Raw genomic sequence first — 14,874 nt, 5'->3', positions numbered from 1 at the left:
ACAACCTCTTCTGAAACTCTATGCAGCAGCTCTCACTTCTTCTGGATGCATGTGATTTGTCTGAAGACGGGGACTGTGAAGCCCGTGCTGATTGGCTTCATGGATCGCGTGAAATAACAATGCAATCCCCAATGGAGCTAGCTCTGACACCGTTGGTATGTGTTGTTATTTTACAAGGGGGATTGAGAAGGGGTTGTCCCAGTAGCAGATAACCCCTTTAAACAGTCAAACAGGTCTTCCTAAGGCCTCTTTCACACGTCAATGTCTCTGGTATTTGTGGTGAAAGTTTTCACATGTACTGGAGACATGTACATACATAGACCCAATCAAGTGAATGGGTCTGTGCACGTTAGTGTGTTTCCACGGACCATGTGTCCATGTGCCCCACACGTAGACATGTCTTTTTTTATGTCAGCATGGATGGCAAAATGTCCCGCACATGTGCACACGGAAAACACACATTGACGTCCTCCGTGTGACAAGCATCAGCACCGGGGAAGAAGCGCTATAGTAAGCGCTGTTCCCCAGTGGCCACAAGTATTACATTCACAACAAACGGACACATGGATATCTCCGGTACCGTTTTTTCCGGTACCAGAAATATCTGGATGCATGAAACCGGCCTTAGATAGCAACAAGGTCCTACACTTATATTTTTCTCTAACTTACTCAGCACAACGTTTGGGGTTATTCTACTTAATGATGCATTATTACATTATAAGACTTTACTTTGTAAATATAAACATCTGATTGCACAGTTCAAATCAACTGACAGCTGCTGCCAATGCCGTTATCACTTGCAGAGCCGCCGCCGACCACAGAGCTGCCAGTGCTGGGGGCCACAGAAGGCGAATATGGCAGATTTAGTTATTTTCAGAGAATCCAAGACTCGGGTCATCATTGTATTTAAACTGGACTAACCTTTACATAGAGATGAATGGATCTAACGAGATTAAGATTCCCCATATTGTGCTGATTTTACTGGAAAATTCAATTTACAGCAAATTTATTCTCTACAGATTGAACGTACCATACTATGCATTGGGGTCTGGGGAGATCCCTGGGCATAGTAAATGTAAGATCTAGAAAAAAAATAAAATAATATCTCACTGCTCACCTCTACTTTTTGCTTTCCTCCATCTAATCGACAAATCTCTTACCACCTCCGCACACTGCATCTTCACGCTAGGCCAGACTTCCATCTGCCACTAGCCTACATGTGCAGGGTCGTGCCGGGCCTAGTTGCGGCTGGAAGCCCTGGTCTACAGTGTGCGTTGTAAGGTTGTGGTGACATCGTGATCTTACAGCGCACCTGCCCAGAAACATTCCGGCCTAGTCACACACTCATGGCCTGGACTTTCGCATGCAACTTGGCCAAGGATGTCTCTGCACATGCATGTTGTGTAAGGTCATGGCGTCATCCTGACGTTACAACATGTACCACAACCTTACAATGCACATGAACCAAGATGCCCCAGGTCAAGTTGCAGCCGTAAGTGTAGGCCTCGAATGCATGACTAGTCCTGGACCTAGTTACAGCCAAAAGTCCTGGCTTTGCATTAAGATACAGCACGCTGCATAAAAAAGATTTGCTGAAGACGGTGCAAGGGAGAGTCAAAAGTCAACGTGACTGGAAAGATGAGTGGTGAGATGAATACTGTTTTTTTTTTAACCTTTTGTCAACCTGGTATCGGAAAATGGTGGCCAGTCAGCCGCCCTGTTGCTGAAATCAAATAAAGCAAATTACAAAAAAAAAGCCACCTTCTGGAGAATACAGTTTTTTGTAAAATTTGAGTAAAATTCAATTCCACTTGAATAAAATCACCACTAAAGCGTTATAGGGAACCGTTCATGTAAATATGGGGTTAGTCTGCAGGTTAATGGCCTTCAGACATTGTACGGCGCCAGCACTGAGAGCCCCGCTGCAGACAGGAAATGAACTTTATTCCTCCAGACATAGGGGTGGTGCCGGCGTGCTTTCAGTCACTGTTCTGTGTAATGTAGAGCTGCTGTCAGTCAGTGCCAGGATCAAAGTCACTGTAACCGTGTCGGCGCCACCCCTATGACTGGAAACTGAATGCTGCTGTGGGAATAAAGTTAATTTCCTCCCAACAATGGGGCTCTCAGTGCTGATGTCGCATAGTGTCAGAATGCTAATAACCTGCAGAATAACCTCATATCTGCAGGTTAACAGCATTATTTTACATGACAGGTTCCCTTTAAGAATATAAAAAAAAATACCAAAGCATAAATAGTATTTTGTTTATTCAAATCAATTTTAGGAAATTTCTGTCACTCTTGCTAACAATAAAATTTTGCATTTTCGGAGAATTCTCAGCACGTTAAGTATTTCTATTCAAGCAGCAAATTATCATTCTGCAGCGTCAGACCAACTGAACTGGAGAATCACGTCACCTTAGTCTAAGCTAAAATAACCAGCGCACAAGCCAATAAATCAGGCTGAAATTTCAAAAGCTATTCTAGGATGCTAAGAAAGTAACCAAATATAAACTTCTCACAAGTCAGACGTACACTACGTGCTTTCTCCTTTTACATCATTGACTATTAAGTAAGATTTTCTCCCTAGAATTAGTAGATTGTCATTACCACATCCAATAACGGGGTACAATATAACATCACATATAAAGGGGTTATCTGGTTTACAAAATATATAACCTAGCAGAACATTTAATAGAGATAACACAATTTATATTAAATTTATATTTAAATGGGTATTCTAATCTCCAAAATCCTATCCAATATGTATTAGGAGTAATAATATTAATGTTAGCAAATTCCTCCAATTAGAAATGCAGCACAGTTCTTCTGATTAGCAATGTCACTTACCCCATATGCAGGACATTGCAGCAGCTTAGGTATCCATGGTTACGATCACTAATATAGTTACAGTTAGTTGTTAGTAGTCGTAACCATGGATTTCTAAGCTCTTGCAATGCCCTGCACATGGGGTAAGAAACATAGCTAAATAGAAGAACTGTGCTGCATTGCTAATTGGAGGTATTTGTTAATATTATTATTAATACTACACTAACTACACATAGGGATGGGATCTTGGAAATGGGAATACCCCTATAAAGCTTTGTAAACCAACAACCCTTTTGTTTAGGACTCTAATATATTAGCTAGTGGAGGAGTAGAGACCTACAAAGTGTGTACTTATTTTTTTTGTTTTTTTGGGAAAACCCAACAGATTCAAGTATCACACAGCCAGTCTACTAATTTCAACGAGAACAGTGTAATACTTAATTTCACCAGTGGTGGTGCTGCTCACAGATGACAGGTGATCATTGATGGTCATGATCAGTTTATTGTTTCAAGACTATTATTTGATCCATCTTGTTAAAAAAAAAGTGTTTAAAATTATTAATATATTTTTTTAAAGCATCGTTACAAATTTTATTCTATCTGCAGTTAGATCCTAAAATTAATTCCCTTTCAGTCGACTAATAGAATAGAAAATCAGAGATAAAAGGAAACACGTAAGCACAAATTACTAGTACAAATTTTAATACACATTTAAATAAATATTTCATCATTAATATTAATATTTACACATATCCTCAAAAAAAAAGGATAAAGGTATTTGCCAGAAAACTGACATTTGTACAGTGTTTCCAAAAATAATAACATTATTACTTTTATCACTATTTTTTTTTTTTTTTTTTTTTTTTACAACTGATCTCTACCTCTGGGATGCGTTTCCGTTTTACCAACATTTAGTTGCAAGTCTTGAGGTTTTCACTTTCTGTATGTCAAGCACAAATACGGTTTGTCCTCGTTTGCAGAATTCACGACAAAAGTATCAAAAGTGGATCACAAAAAGATGTAGGTAAAAAAAAAAAAAAGCAAGCAGCTCTTATGGATAGTCAAGAAAACATATGTTAAAATCAATTATTCCATAATGGTCTTCTTACACCTGTCTTATTTGTCAGTCTTGAGTTTTTGGTTAAGTGTTTTCATCAGTAAGTAGCACTTTTGGTCCCAGGTTTGTCCTCCTCTAAAATATCTTTTCTAAGTATTAAAAAAATTCTAAGATCTATAGGAAGAGTCCACTTTATTTATAAGTCCATTTTCTCTTTTTTTTATTTTTTTCTTAAAAAAAGAGTCTTGTAAGAATAAAAAAATAAATCATCTGTAAAAACAAAAAAAATATATATGTATATTTATATATAAAACAACTAGTTCAGGTGTCCTTTTTTTTTCTTTTTTTTACTTTATATTAGAATAGAGTAGTCTATATTTAAAGTCTGCAGAATTTGGAATGGACCTTGATCCAGTTCCTACCGAGAACTTGAGTATCGAGTCCTTTTACTTCTCCGATTAAAAGGGTAATTAATAAATTCAAAACGTCTATGAGCTTCGGTGGTGTGGTGGCCCTTTGGCATCCTCTTCATAAAATGAACTTCTCGTTGGTGTTGTCTTGTTTTGGATCCTTTTCTAGGACGTCCTCTACGAGTGAAGGCCATATACCACCCTTCGAACTTGGCATTTTGCAGTGCTGTGTAGTTATTTTCCAAGACAATTTCGGTAAAGACACAATCTTTTCCTCTTCCATTTGTCTTAAAAAAAGAAATAAAAAACATGATAAATAAAATATACTTACAATATACCTATAATTAAAAAAAAAATGCAAAATCGAAAATGGGAATAAACCAATGTACAAGGCTTGAGACTTGCGTTTCCCTAATTTGTAACCCTTAGTGTCACACAAAGCACGTAGATATTTATTTTATATACTATTTGTCCTCTAATTAGACATGACATATTTTATGGCTGACTGACTTAGCGTATGACTCACAGCAAAGAGAATTAGATCACAGAATTGATTAGGGAAGATCAATCTTTAATGTACTGCAATGTTACTTTTTCTACTGTGTTGGATGGTATTAACTGCAATAATATCGGTGCCCTTGATTTTTATCTATTCTTTTTCTACAAGAATAAAACTTTATGTTACAGGTCCATTATATAATTCCTATATATTGCTGGTGTTTTGAAAAATTATCAAGCCGAGACTCTTCTACAGCAATGAATGGGCCAGATGTTGACCATTATGGCTATTGTCATCTGTACCATGGTCAGTCCTACCAGCTTTATTGTTCTTACCCGCTTAATGCACTTTCTCTACACGTATTCTTATTTCAATGACATATCTAGAATTTAATCGGGGACTATACATTTATAAAGATTATGGGGTTACATTTTTGCCATTTTTCTCACTGACATAGTAACACAAGATACCATGGATTTTTATTTTAGGGGTCACCGCCAAAACTAAAATTAAACCACTTATACAGTCATATTGGATACTTAGCCCTTCCCCCCAAAAAAAAACATAATTTCACTTCTTTACTTTTATATTAAAAAAAGTTTTATTACATATGCAAAAGAGGGATACTCGGTGCCCCTTTTGGTGTCCCCAATGGTTAATTGCACCGTTCCGTCTCCTCAATTAGCATCTTCCGCACCTCCACTTAGATGCTGCGCTTGCTTACTCAGATTGAGCGCTGCATGAAGCAAAATTCCTGTCCCCGCGCACCCACACTAACACTGCAGGAGCCCAGAAAGTGCACAAAGACACAGTGTCAGTGTTGTAATGTTACATAGTTACATAGTTACATAGTTATTAAGGTTGAAGGAAGACTTTAAGTCCATCTAGTTCAACCCATAGCCTAACCTAACATGCCCTAACATGTTGATCTCATTCCTTTTTCCAACCTGCAGAGTGTGCCCACTATAGTGTGATCCTCGGTGCAGCGAGCGACCACTGCAGACAGGAGAGAGGGATCAGAGAGCACCCGCACTGGCACAGCGTATGAGCGCCCTCGCTGTGCTCCTCCAGTGTTTTTGTGAACATGCAGGGCTGCGGATTCAATTCACACAATATGTGCTCGGGTCTTAAGACAATAAACTGATTGGGGCAAGCAAGCACTGCTGGGGAGGTGTAGAGGATGCTAGTTCAGGGGTAGAGCAGTCCACTGAGCACTTTGCCGCCCCAAGGGTGCACCAAAGGTCCCTCATTTGCATATATAATAAAAAGTTTTTATGCAAACCTAAAGTAGTAAAAGGTTTATTACAGGTATGCTTTTTATAGGGGCTAAGTACTTTACATGACTGTAGCTTAATTTTAATGTTGGAGGTGCCAGACTCTCTTTGGAGTCCCTAGGGTCTGATCTCCTCTAACCGCTAATGACGTCACATGTCAGTGAGGCGGCCAATCAGAAGCCAAGTTTTGGCAATTCTTTACATGCAGTGATTTTGGTTGTTTTTTGGAGAAGACAGAAGTGTTCTTTTTTTGAACCATCAATTGATCGTCTCAAAGCAAATATTTTTCAATAAGCCTCAAGACCCAAGGAGCAGGGCGAGGATGGGTGGTTAATGACATACAGGCTGTTCATATGAGCCGCGGCCGTGTAACACTGTAACTGCCAGGAAGTCATTGTCAGTTAGTGAAGTGGATAAAGGTTGGGAAAAACATTTCTAAAGCAGGTATGCGCAGGCAGTGGGCGTAGTAACTTTGATCAGGCCGGGTCCCCTCACCCCACATAATAACAGTGAATACGAGGAATGAAAATCCTCATTGTAGCAGACATCTTTAGAACCAATAATGGCTTGAAAGTGAAGTTTTAAAAGGACCCCTCGGAACGGTTTCTGGGTGTTAAAGAACAACCATGACTAATGTGAAGATTTCAGGGCTTAGTGATGAGGCAGCCTGAACTTTGTGTCTTAACATTCCAAATACTTGTAGCATGTAATTGTACATAATAGCAAAGCAATTTGGCTATTTGTTAAATAAGATATATGGAATTTGAAACACCCCTTTTTTCTCCTTTCAGCTTTTATTCCTTTTGACTCTTTTATCTCATCTTTGTTACTCTTTTCTTTTTCCCAATTCTCTTGCACCTTTTGATCAAAAATTGCATTCACGATCTTACTACCGTGCATTTCCCCCTGTCTTTTTAATCAGCGCCTCCTCTGTGCCTCTTGACTGCAATATTCGCCCCCGATGGCCTCCTTTTATGTTTAAATTAATTTCCAAGTCCTTTCAGCTCAGTGGGGGGAATATGACAACATTTTGTGGCGGTGTGAAATCTGACTCACCTTGCCAACCAACTTCCCCTTCTTGTTCATGCAGATATAAAAACCTGTCTCGGCTCCTTTTATACGGACTCTGCTTCCGAACGTGTCTGTTTCCACAATCAATTTGGCTGAAAGGACAAAGAAAAGAAATAACAAGTTAATTTACTTTTACAGTGTCAATGGGGCGGAATTACAAAAAATCCCCACCTGCTATAGGTGAAGACGTAGACATTGAGAATTGCGTTGCGGTGCAAGGAGGAGAAACTCCCATTGTTTTACAGAATACAAGACAATTAACTAAATATTATAATTAGGTATATATTGACCTTCTGATCATATGGAATCTCACCTTCTATGCCTATCATAAAGTCATATATATCTGCTACGGTTGTTGGCTGTCATTTATTGAAAGGTCAAGTGAAAATCATAGGCGGTAAAATCTTCCATCTAAGCCAACGTCAATCGTAGTGGAGGACTCATCGCCTACAAGAATACTTCCAGTTTCAAACATATTTGTTCATACATGTATATTTATTAATCCATCAAATAATCCTTTTCCACATTTTTTTCTGGTTTAATGTATACAATGAGTTTGAGAACCATAGGATAGAAAATGCCCGTTAATTTGCCTAACCCTTGTGCGAAGAGCCATATTGATTTACTTCCAGACATTGATTGTGGTTCAGACTGACTATGCAAATTTCGGGTCGATGCAGTAGAGAAAAAAAAAAAAGTCTCTCTGTTCATAGATATTACATGCTCCTACTGCCGTCTTTGATGCTATGGCCTAAAAATAATACCCAACTGCATGAGCAATTACGAGACTAAAACTATCTCGAATTGTATGCTTTATATCATTTTAATTCTCCGACTTCCCCTCTACAGAAAAATAATAAAAAAATTAAATCCCCCAATGACTGGTCGAGCCGTGATCACTTTAACATTTGTATCTACCCACACAGTGAATCGAGAACTGTCTGTAGATTCTATTATTTTATTTAGTTGTTTCTTTTTTTTTTACTACTCCTACTTTAAGGTAAGTATGTGTAGACTGAAAAAAAAAATCAAAAATTGTAACGCTGCCATTAAACAGCATAAAATATAATAAAAAAAATGCCTCTTGCTATGCGAGTCTTCATTCATTAGAGTAAGGATAGACAGGTAGGATGAAGACAGTTTTCTTTAGTAAGGAGCAGGGAGGAAAATCAATTAGAGATCCAGTACAGGATATTGATTGTTATCTACGTCTGTCTTATATATTGTTATACTGTATGGGACAAAAATGAACAAAACACCATGTAGATGAAGATACAGCTATAATATTGCTACTGTGATTTTATTTTTTATTATATATTTGTAAATCCTCCCAAAAAAGTTCCATTTCCCATAAAGCGCCAATGTGGTCCACAACTCTGGGGACAGAATTTACTCACATTAATCTCTTTTACTAAATAGGGCTTGACACCTAATTTCATGCTCCTACTATAGGAAAGGAAATTGGTCTCTCTGGACTAAACCCATACAAAGAAGGGGTAAGAAAGCCCCTCGAAAATGTTGCTTGACCGGATTTGAGCCACTTTCAAAGCAAAACACAACACATCACATGACTATTGGCTAAAAAAAAAAAAAAAAGGACGTCTCGAATATACAGTTACAACCAATGCCCGGTTTACTTTCTTTTGGGATGATTTGTAAATAATTGAACTTTTTTTTTATTTTTCTTTAAGGGTCTTGAGACGTATTTTTGGAAAGCTTAGCATATTCGTTTTTATCCTTTTGCTCTAGTGACAGCTTTATCCCAGAAAAATTATGTTTCGAGCTGAAACTTTGAAGGAAAGTAGCTACGTAGATGCAGAAAAAATGCAGTGAGACACATTTGATCCCAAAACTGCACTGAGAAGAGGAGAAAGTATTCAGGAAATGTTAAAAAAGGTGAAAGTAAGAAGAGTTTTAATGGCTCTTCCAGACATTAGGGGTCTCTCTAGAGATTCATATAGAACAATCTTGAACCTCTCTTTAACGTTTACAGACTACAACTTTCTTAAACCTTTACATCTGAGAAAATGCTTGTTCTTTTTCTGTTTTATATCATACTTCATAACCCCCTCTTAGTGTTTGTCTATATATTTATTATAGAGATTTTTTTTTGTTTCCTTGTTTTCCGCCCCCGCCCCCCCATCTTGAAATATCTTCCCCCTGAATTGAAATGTTCTGTTTTTTGTCTAAATTACATTTTATTTTATGAATCAATTTTGCTGTGGGAAATGTCTGTATATAGACTATTTCCCCTCCTCCCTTTTCTACCAGACTGTCTATGTCCACTTCGTCTAGTGTTGGATTTTCCTTGCAGAACTATTTTATTCCCCTTGGTAATAATTTGTCTATAGATTTTAAAAATATATATATTTCTGCTTTTTTCCATCCTTAGCCAAGCTTATGTTCTGTACAGAATCGCCAAATTCCTTTATTCCATTCAGTCTTATAAATGTTATGGATTTTTATAATTGCAAAGTGCAAACCTTTTCCTACAATCCGGAGATTTATGGATAACAAAAACATAGGAAAAAGCGAAGCCTACATCAAAGGATGGGATCTAATTGTCCATTATATTTATGACTCACATTGACAAAATTTCGAGAGCTAAAACTATCTCTGACTCTTTCCACTTAAAGGAACAGGCCTGTACACCTGACTCTATACTTTAGGCCTATGAATATGTCATAAAGCTTTATAATAATATTATATTATTATATTATATTTAGAAACAAAAAAAATATATGAAACAAGTAATCTCCCATATTACTATTTTAAAATAACTCTATTTATACATTCTATACTATTATTACCCTTTTTATTATATCATTATATGGATTGCTAGAGATAACTACAATTTGCTCTAAATTTCTCTATATGGAAAACTGGCGAGAAAGAAAATGCCCTCTGGCATCACAAACAACAAAGCTACAAGGCCAAAAAAGCATTTGTATACGACCCTTAGGCAAGTTATACGATCTCTTAAGACAAGCACCAATTTTAGATATCGGACACTTTATGGGGAACTCATTCACAATAACGGAGAAATCTTTCGATGATGACACGGAAGAGCCATGGTCGCTTTCTAGCTTCATGATATTATTAATAGGGGTATTATCAGTATTAAATACAATGATGGGATAAACACATAAAAAATACTACTGATGTGGCAGTGCTATATGTGACACATTGTTCTCTAGGGTTCTATGTTTTGAATCTCTTCGGAAAACCATAAATACTATATGTTGTGAATACGTTCGATGCAAAAATTACCAATACAAATAGGCCATGGTAAGTGTCCTGTTATAATTTCCATGTAGTTTTGCCCAAAGCCGGACCTCTCACCCCCCTCCCCTCACCAAAAAAAAGTGTTCTTACCATGTGGATCCCCGTCCTCGGCCATTGCATTGATTTTCTTGTTGTCCAGTACTTGCACATGCTTCCCACTGGTGCGGCTGTATAACTGGTAGGTCCTGATGAGCCTTCTGCTCAGCTGATCTGTCACCAGGCTCTGCTCCCTCACATGCTGTGTAAAATTAGGTGGGGACTGAACAGTTACCTTTAGGAAATACATAAAACAAGCTATTATATTGTATATCTTAGTACAACTAGATGATGCCCGAATGCACTCTATATTAGATTATAGTGTACGATTCTGCGTGCAGGGCATGAACAGAATAAATGTATGTATAGATCCATTGTAATGGTTACTATAGAACTATAGCTATGTAATAACGTAAATAAAAACTATAACAAATACTCTGCAAATAGCGGATATCATGTAAATAGATTACTGATGTAGCAGAACTGAATCGTCATTTATCTTTCTAGGTAAAAACGCAGCAGGTATATGTAAAACTTAGTATATCAGATGGTTCGAAGTGACGCTCATCTGTGCTACAAGATGAAATATATATAAACGTCATGTAACAAGTAGATATAATTAACAATATATATATAGCCCTATACATAAGCATATATTTCTATAACTTCTCAATACATTAATTGATAGTTGTCCAATATCCACATGCATGATATCTATCTATCCATCTATCTATCCATCTATAATGCATGTGGATATAGGACAAGTGTCAGTTCATGTATTCGGAATATATATAGATATTTGCTTATGTATAGGACTATATAATATATATATATTAGTAGCATCTTCCTAAAACTGGACAGCCATGGTGTTTATCTTAATAATGCGTAGAAAACCACATTGACTACTGTGACAAATTTGGCAGATTGCTAAGCAAACCATCCTGCTGGAGATTTATACTCCCTTTGGCTATGGAAAAGAGGAAAAAAAAAGAAGAAGCTCCGATGGAAGTAGAAGGGATTGCTCTTGTCTTTGACATTTATAAAGATGTATACTCAACAAATGTGAGGGAGATTCGGATTTACGTGTATGGGTGACAAGGGAGCTCTTAGTGAAATCCCCATATCAAATCAAAAGATTTTGACTTCCATACCTCACAAATCCTTTTTTTTTCTGGATTTTTTTCCTATCTCCTTAAGTGCACTTAATATGGACAATATGTCTAAGAATTGTTTGCCAGCAGCATGGGGATACGCTCAATAATGGCATACGGCTCCTAAGCCCCCCACCACCCATGTGATGACCACCTGTATTCTTGCAAAAACTGTAAAACCCAATTCTATTAATAGAGGTGTCAGGCCTTTTTCTAGGGAATGCAAGTATTCAATATCTAGATGGAAAAGTATCTGCGGGACACTTCATTTGTAGTTCTTGCTATGACCTTGAAACATGCTGCCAACCAATTATTAATAAATAGGATTAAAGTGGGCTGACAGGGCGAGTTATTAGCTAATGTATAGTGCTGCATTTTGATTTATTAGTAATCTATGCTGTCTTTCCTCCTCAACACTGTATGTATCCATTGTTGTATTATTATTGTTTGTATCATTATTGTTGTATTATTATTGTTTTGTATTATTATTGTTTGTATCATTATTGTTTGTATCATTATTGTTGTATAATTATTGTTGTATCATTATCGTTTGTATCATTATTGTTTGTATCATTATTCTTGTATCATTACTATCACCCTCCATTATTGGTTCATTGTATTATGATTAAAGCTACTTGTTACATAACACTCTATTTATATTAATGTATCATTATGATCAACGGTTACTATGTTCTAAATAAATGCTACTCATTATAAAAATAGGATTATAAAATGATTCTTACCTGAGCTTGTAAACAGATGACAAACAAGTGCATCAACCTGGGGAAATACAGAGAGAAGGAGGAAAGTGACACATGTGTCTAATGCAATATATAGGGAGATGGAAGAGATGAATCAGGTATATACTCACAGGTAGCCAAGCATTGATGTGATGTAGAGCATGGTGAGCTCCTGGCTGTATACAGGAGGATATTCCCTGGGATTGTTATTGTGCTGCTTGGCAAGGGAAGGTCCTCCTCAGTGGTAATGCAGGCAGCTGGTGGTGGGAGAAGAAGGTGCAGTGCTGCTGCTAAGTCCTAGGAGCTCCAGCAGATTCCTCCTCCCATCTCCCTGTCCAGGATGCAGGGGGGAAAGCAAAGGATCACAGCCGAGGCAGGCACTGCAGATTCACCAGGGACATGTAAGAGCAAACAAAAAAAGAAAGCCCCAGAAAACAGCGAAGCTCCAAAGCCACCAGCAATAGTCCAAGGTCCTGCAAAGTCCAGGAGAAACCTTCCAAAAATAAAGTTAGTGCTTGCTACTAAGGAAGAAACTCTCAGTTTGGTTCCAAGAATTACTGGGATGAGATGACAAATGTCCAAGTCTTCTCAAGGGTGGCCGCTCGCAGATGGGACCTCAGAGGGGACGTCCTAAGTGGAGATGTTGGAGATCTGCGCTGTCAGCTTGAGCCACTCAGTGTGAAGGTCTCAGCAAACTAAAGCCAAACTCTGAATAACTGAGGGAAAAGGAGCTTCTTGGGAGGATCATATTTTTTTTCCTCTTCTCTGGAAGCAAATGACGTTGTGTTGGATGAGAAGGCAGCTCTTGTTGTGTGAGATGATTGAAGTGTTTGATGAGTGAAGCACAGCTCAGACCTTGTAGCTAATGAGAAGGACCTGGCTGTGGACCTTGTGGTTTGGGAGCTCCTGGTGGAATTGTGTGCGAGTGTGTAAATGTGTGTGAGTGTTGGCTGGTGTCTCATTGAGCACTAAGTGGAATGATCGCAGGCAATCTGCTCTTGTCCCTCCTCTTGTCCTGAGCTCTCCAATGTCAAACTCCCTTCTCATCTATCCTGGGTTAAATGTGGGAGGATGGACCAGGAGAACCAGCCCCTTGGAAATCTATAGCGTTACAGGATGCCCTCAGCCAGACTCAGGAGTTATGGAAGTCATTAAAATCCACCAATGACCAAATTCAGCTTCTGGAGGAGCAAGTGCACGAGGAGGCTGCGTGGGACAAGTGATTATTATGTAACATTGTGTGTGGTAGGTTCAAATAATCACATAGACATGATACAAAACAGGGAAGTCTATGCTGGGGGACTACAAGAACCACAACGCCTGCAGACAATCATAAACTATCTGCCAAGCTACTGTATAAATGTCATGCATGCAACTGCTGCTGAAGAACTAAAAGTACCAGCCTCTCCTGCCCAATGCACTTTGTATGTAATTGCGGCTGAAGAACTAGAAGTACCAGCCTCTCCTGCCCAACGCACTTTGTATGCAACTGCTGCTGAAGAACTGAAAGTACCAACCTCTCCTGCCCAACGCACTTTGTGTGCAACTGCTGCTGAAGAACTGAAAGTACCAACCTCTCCTGCCCAATGCACTTTGTGTGCAACTGCTGCTGAAGAACTGAAAGTACCAACCTCTCCTGCCCAACGCACTTTGTATGCAACTGCTGCTGAAGAACTAGAAGTACCAGCCTCTCCTGCCCAATGCACTTTGTATGCAACTGCTGCTGAAGAACTGAAAGTACCAGCCTCTCCTGCCCAATGCACTTTGTATGCAACTGCTGCTGAAGAACTGAAAGTACCAGCCTCTCCTGCCCAATGCACTTTGCATGTAATTGCGGCTGAAGAACTAGAGGTACCAGCCTCTCCTGCCCAATGCACTTTGTGTGCAACTGCTGCTGAAGAACTAAAAATACCAGCCTCTCCTGCACTGTACTGTGTATACAACTGCTGCTGAAGAACTAAAAGTATCAGTCTCTCCTGCACTGTACTGTGTATACAACTGCTGCTGAAGAACTAAAAGTACCAGTCTCTCCTGGTCAATGCATTTTGTATGCAACTGCTGCTGACAAAGTAAAAGTACCAGCCTACTGCTGTTGAAGAGCTAAAAGTATCAGCCTTTCCTGCACTCTACTTTGTATACAACTGGTGCTGAAGAACTAGAAGTACCAGCTTCTTCTGCACTGCACTTTGTATACAACTGGTGCTGAAGAACTAAAAGTACCAGCCTCTCCTGCTCTGTAGTTTGCATACAACTGGTGCTGAAGAACTAAAAGTACCAGCCTTTTGCTGCTGAAGAACTAGAAGCACCAGCCTCTCCTGCATTGCACACTTTTTACACGTGTGGGCTCTGAAGGACTATAAGTACCAGCAACACACGAGCATTGGGCTTCAACATCTGGAAATAAACAAATGTGGCATTGATTTGTATAGCATTGATAGACTACAAGTGACAGCATAGCATAGCTATCGATCACTGCGGAAGAGTTTAATTGGTGTACTACAAGTACCAGCAACTCACTCGTACAT

At 38.6% G+C, this 14,874-nt stretch overlaps 1 protein-coding gene across 2 annotated transcripts; it reads right to left on the bottom strand.

Annotated features, from left to right (window-relative positions):
* Nucleotides 1-3,070: 3,070 nt before the first annotated feature.
* Nucleotides 3,071-13,363, bottom strand: FGF8 (fibroblast growth factor 8). 2 transcript variants are annotated; one of them, XM_077257073.1, is made up of 5 exons: nt 12,481-13,363; nt 12,353-12,389; nt 10,513-10,693; nt 7,123-7,229; nt 3,071-4,580 (listed from the first exon to the last, which is right to left on the bottom strand). In XM_077257073.1, exons 1-5 carry the CDS (start codon nt 12,510-12,512, stop codon nt 4,302-4,304), a joined length of 636 nt encoding a protein of 211 aa, XP_077113188.1. In that variant the 5' UTR covers nt 12,513-13,363; the 3' UTR covers nt 3,071-4,301. The 2 variants fall into 2 exon arrangements, with proteins under 2 accessions (XP_077113188.1, XP_077113189.1); XM_077257074.1 differs by having other exon boundaries at nt 10,513-10,660.
* Between the last annotated feature and the right edge of the window lie 1,511 nt (nt 13,364-14,874).

This window comes from Ranitomeya variabilis, chromosome 4, assembly GCF_051348905.1.
Source record: "Ranitomeya variabilis isolate aRanVar5 chromosome 4, aRanVar5.hap1, whole genome shotgun sequence".
Lineage (NCBI taxonomy): Eukaryota > Metazoa > Chordata > Amphibia > Anura > Dendrobatidae > Ranitomeya > Ranitomeya variabilis.
This window is presented reverse-complemented; position numbering and strand designations above follow the sequence as displayed.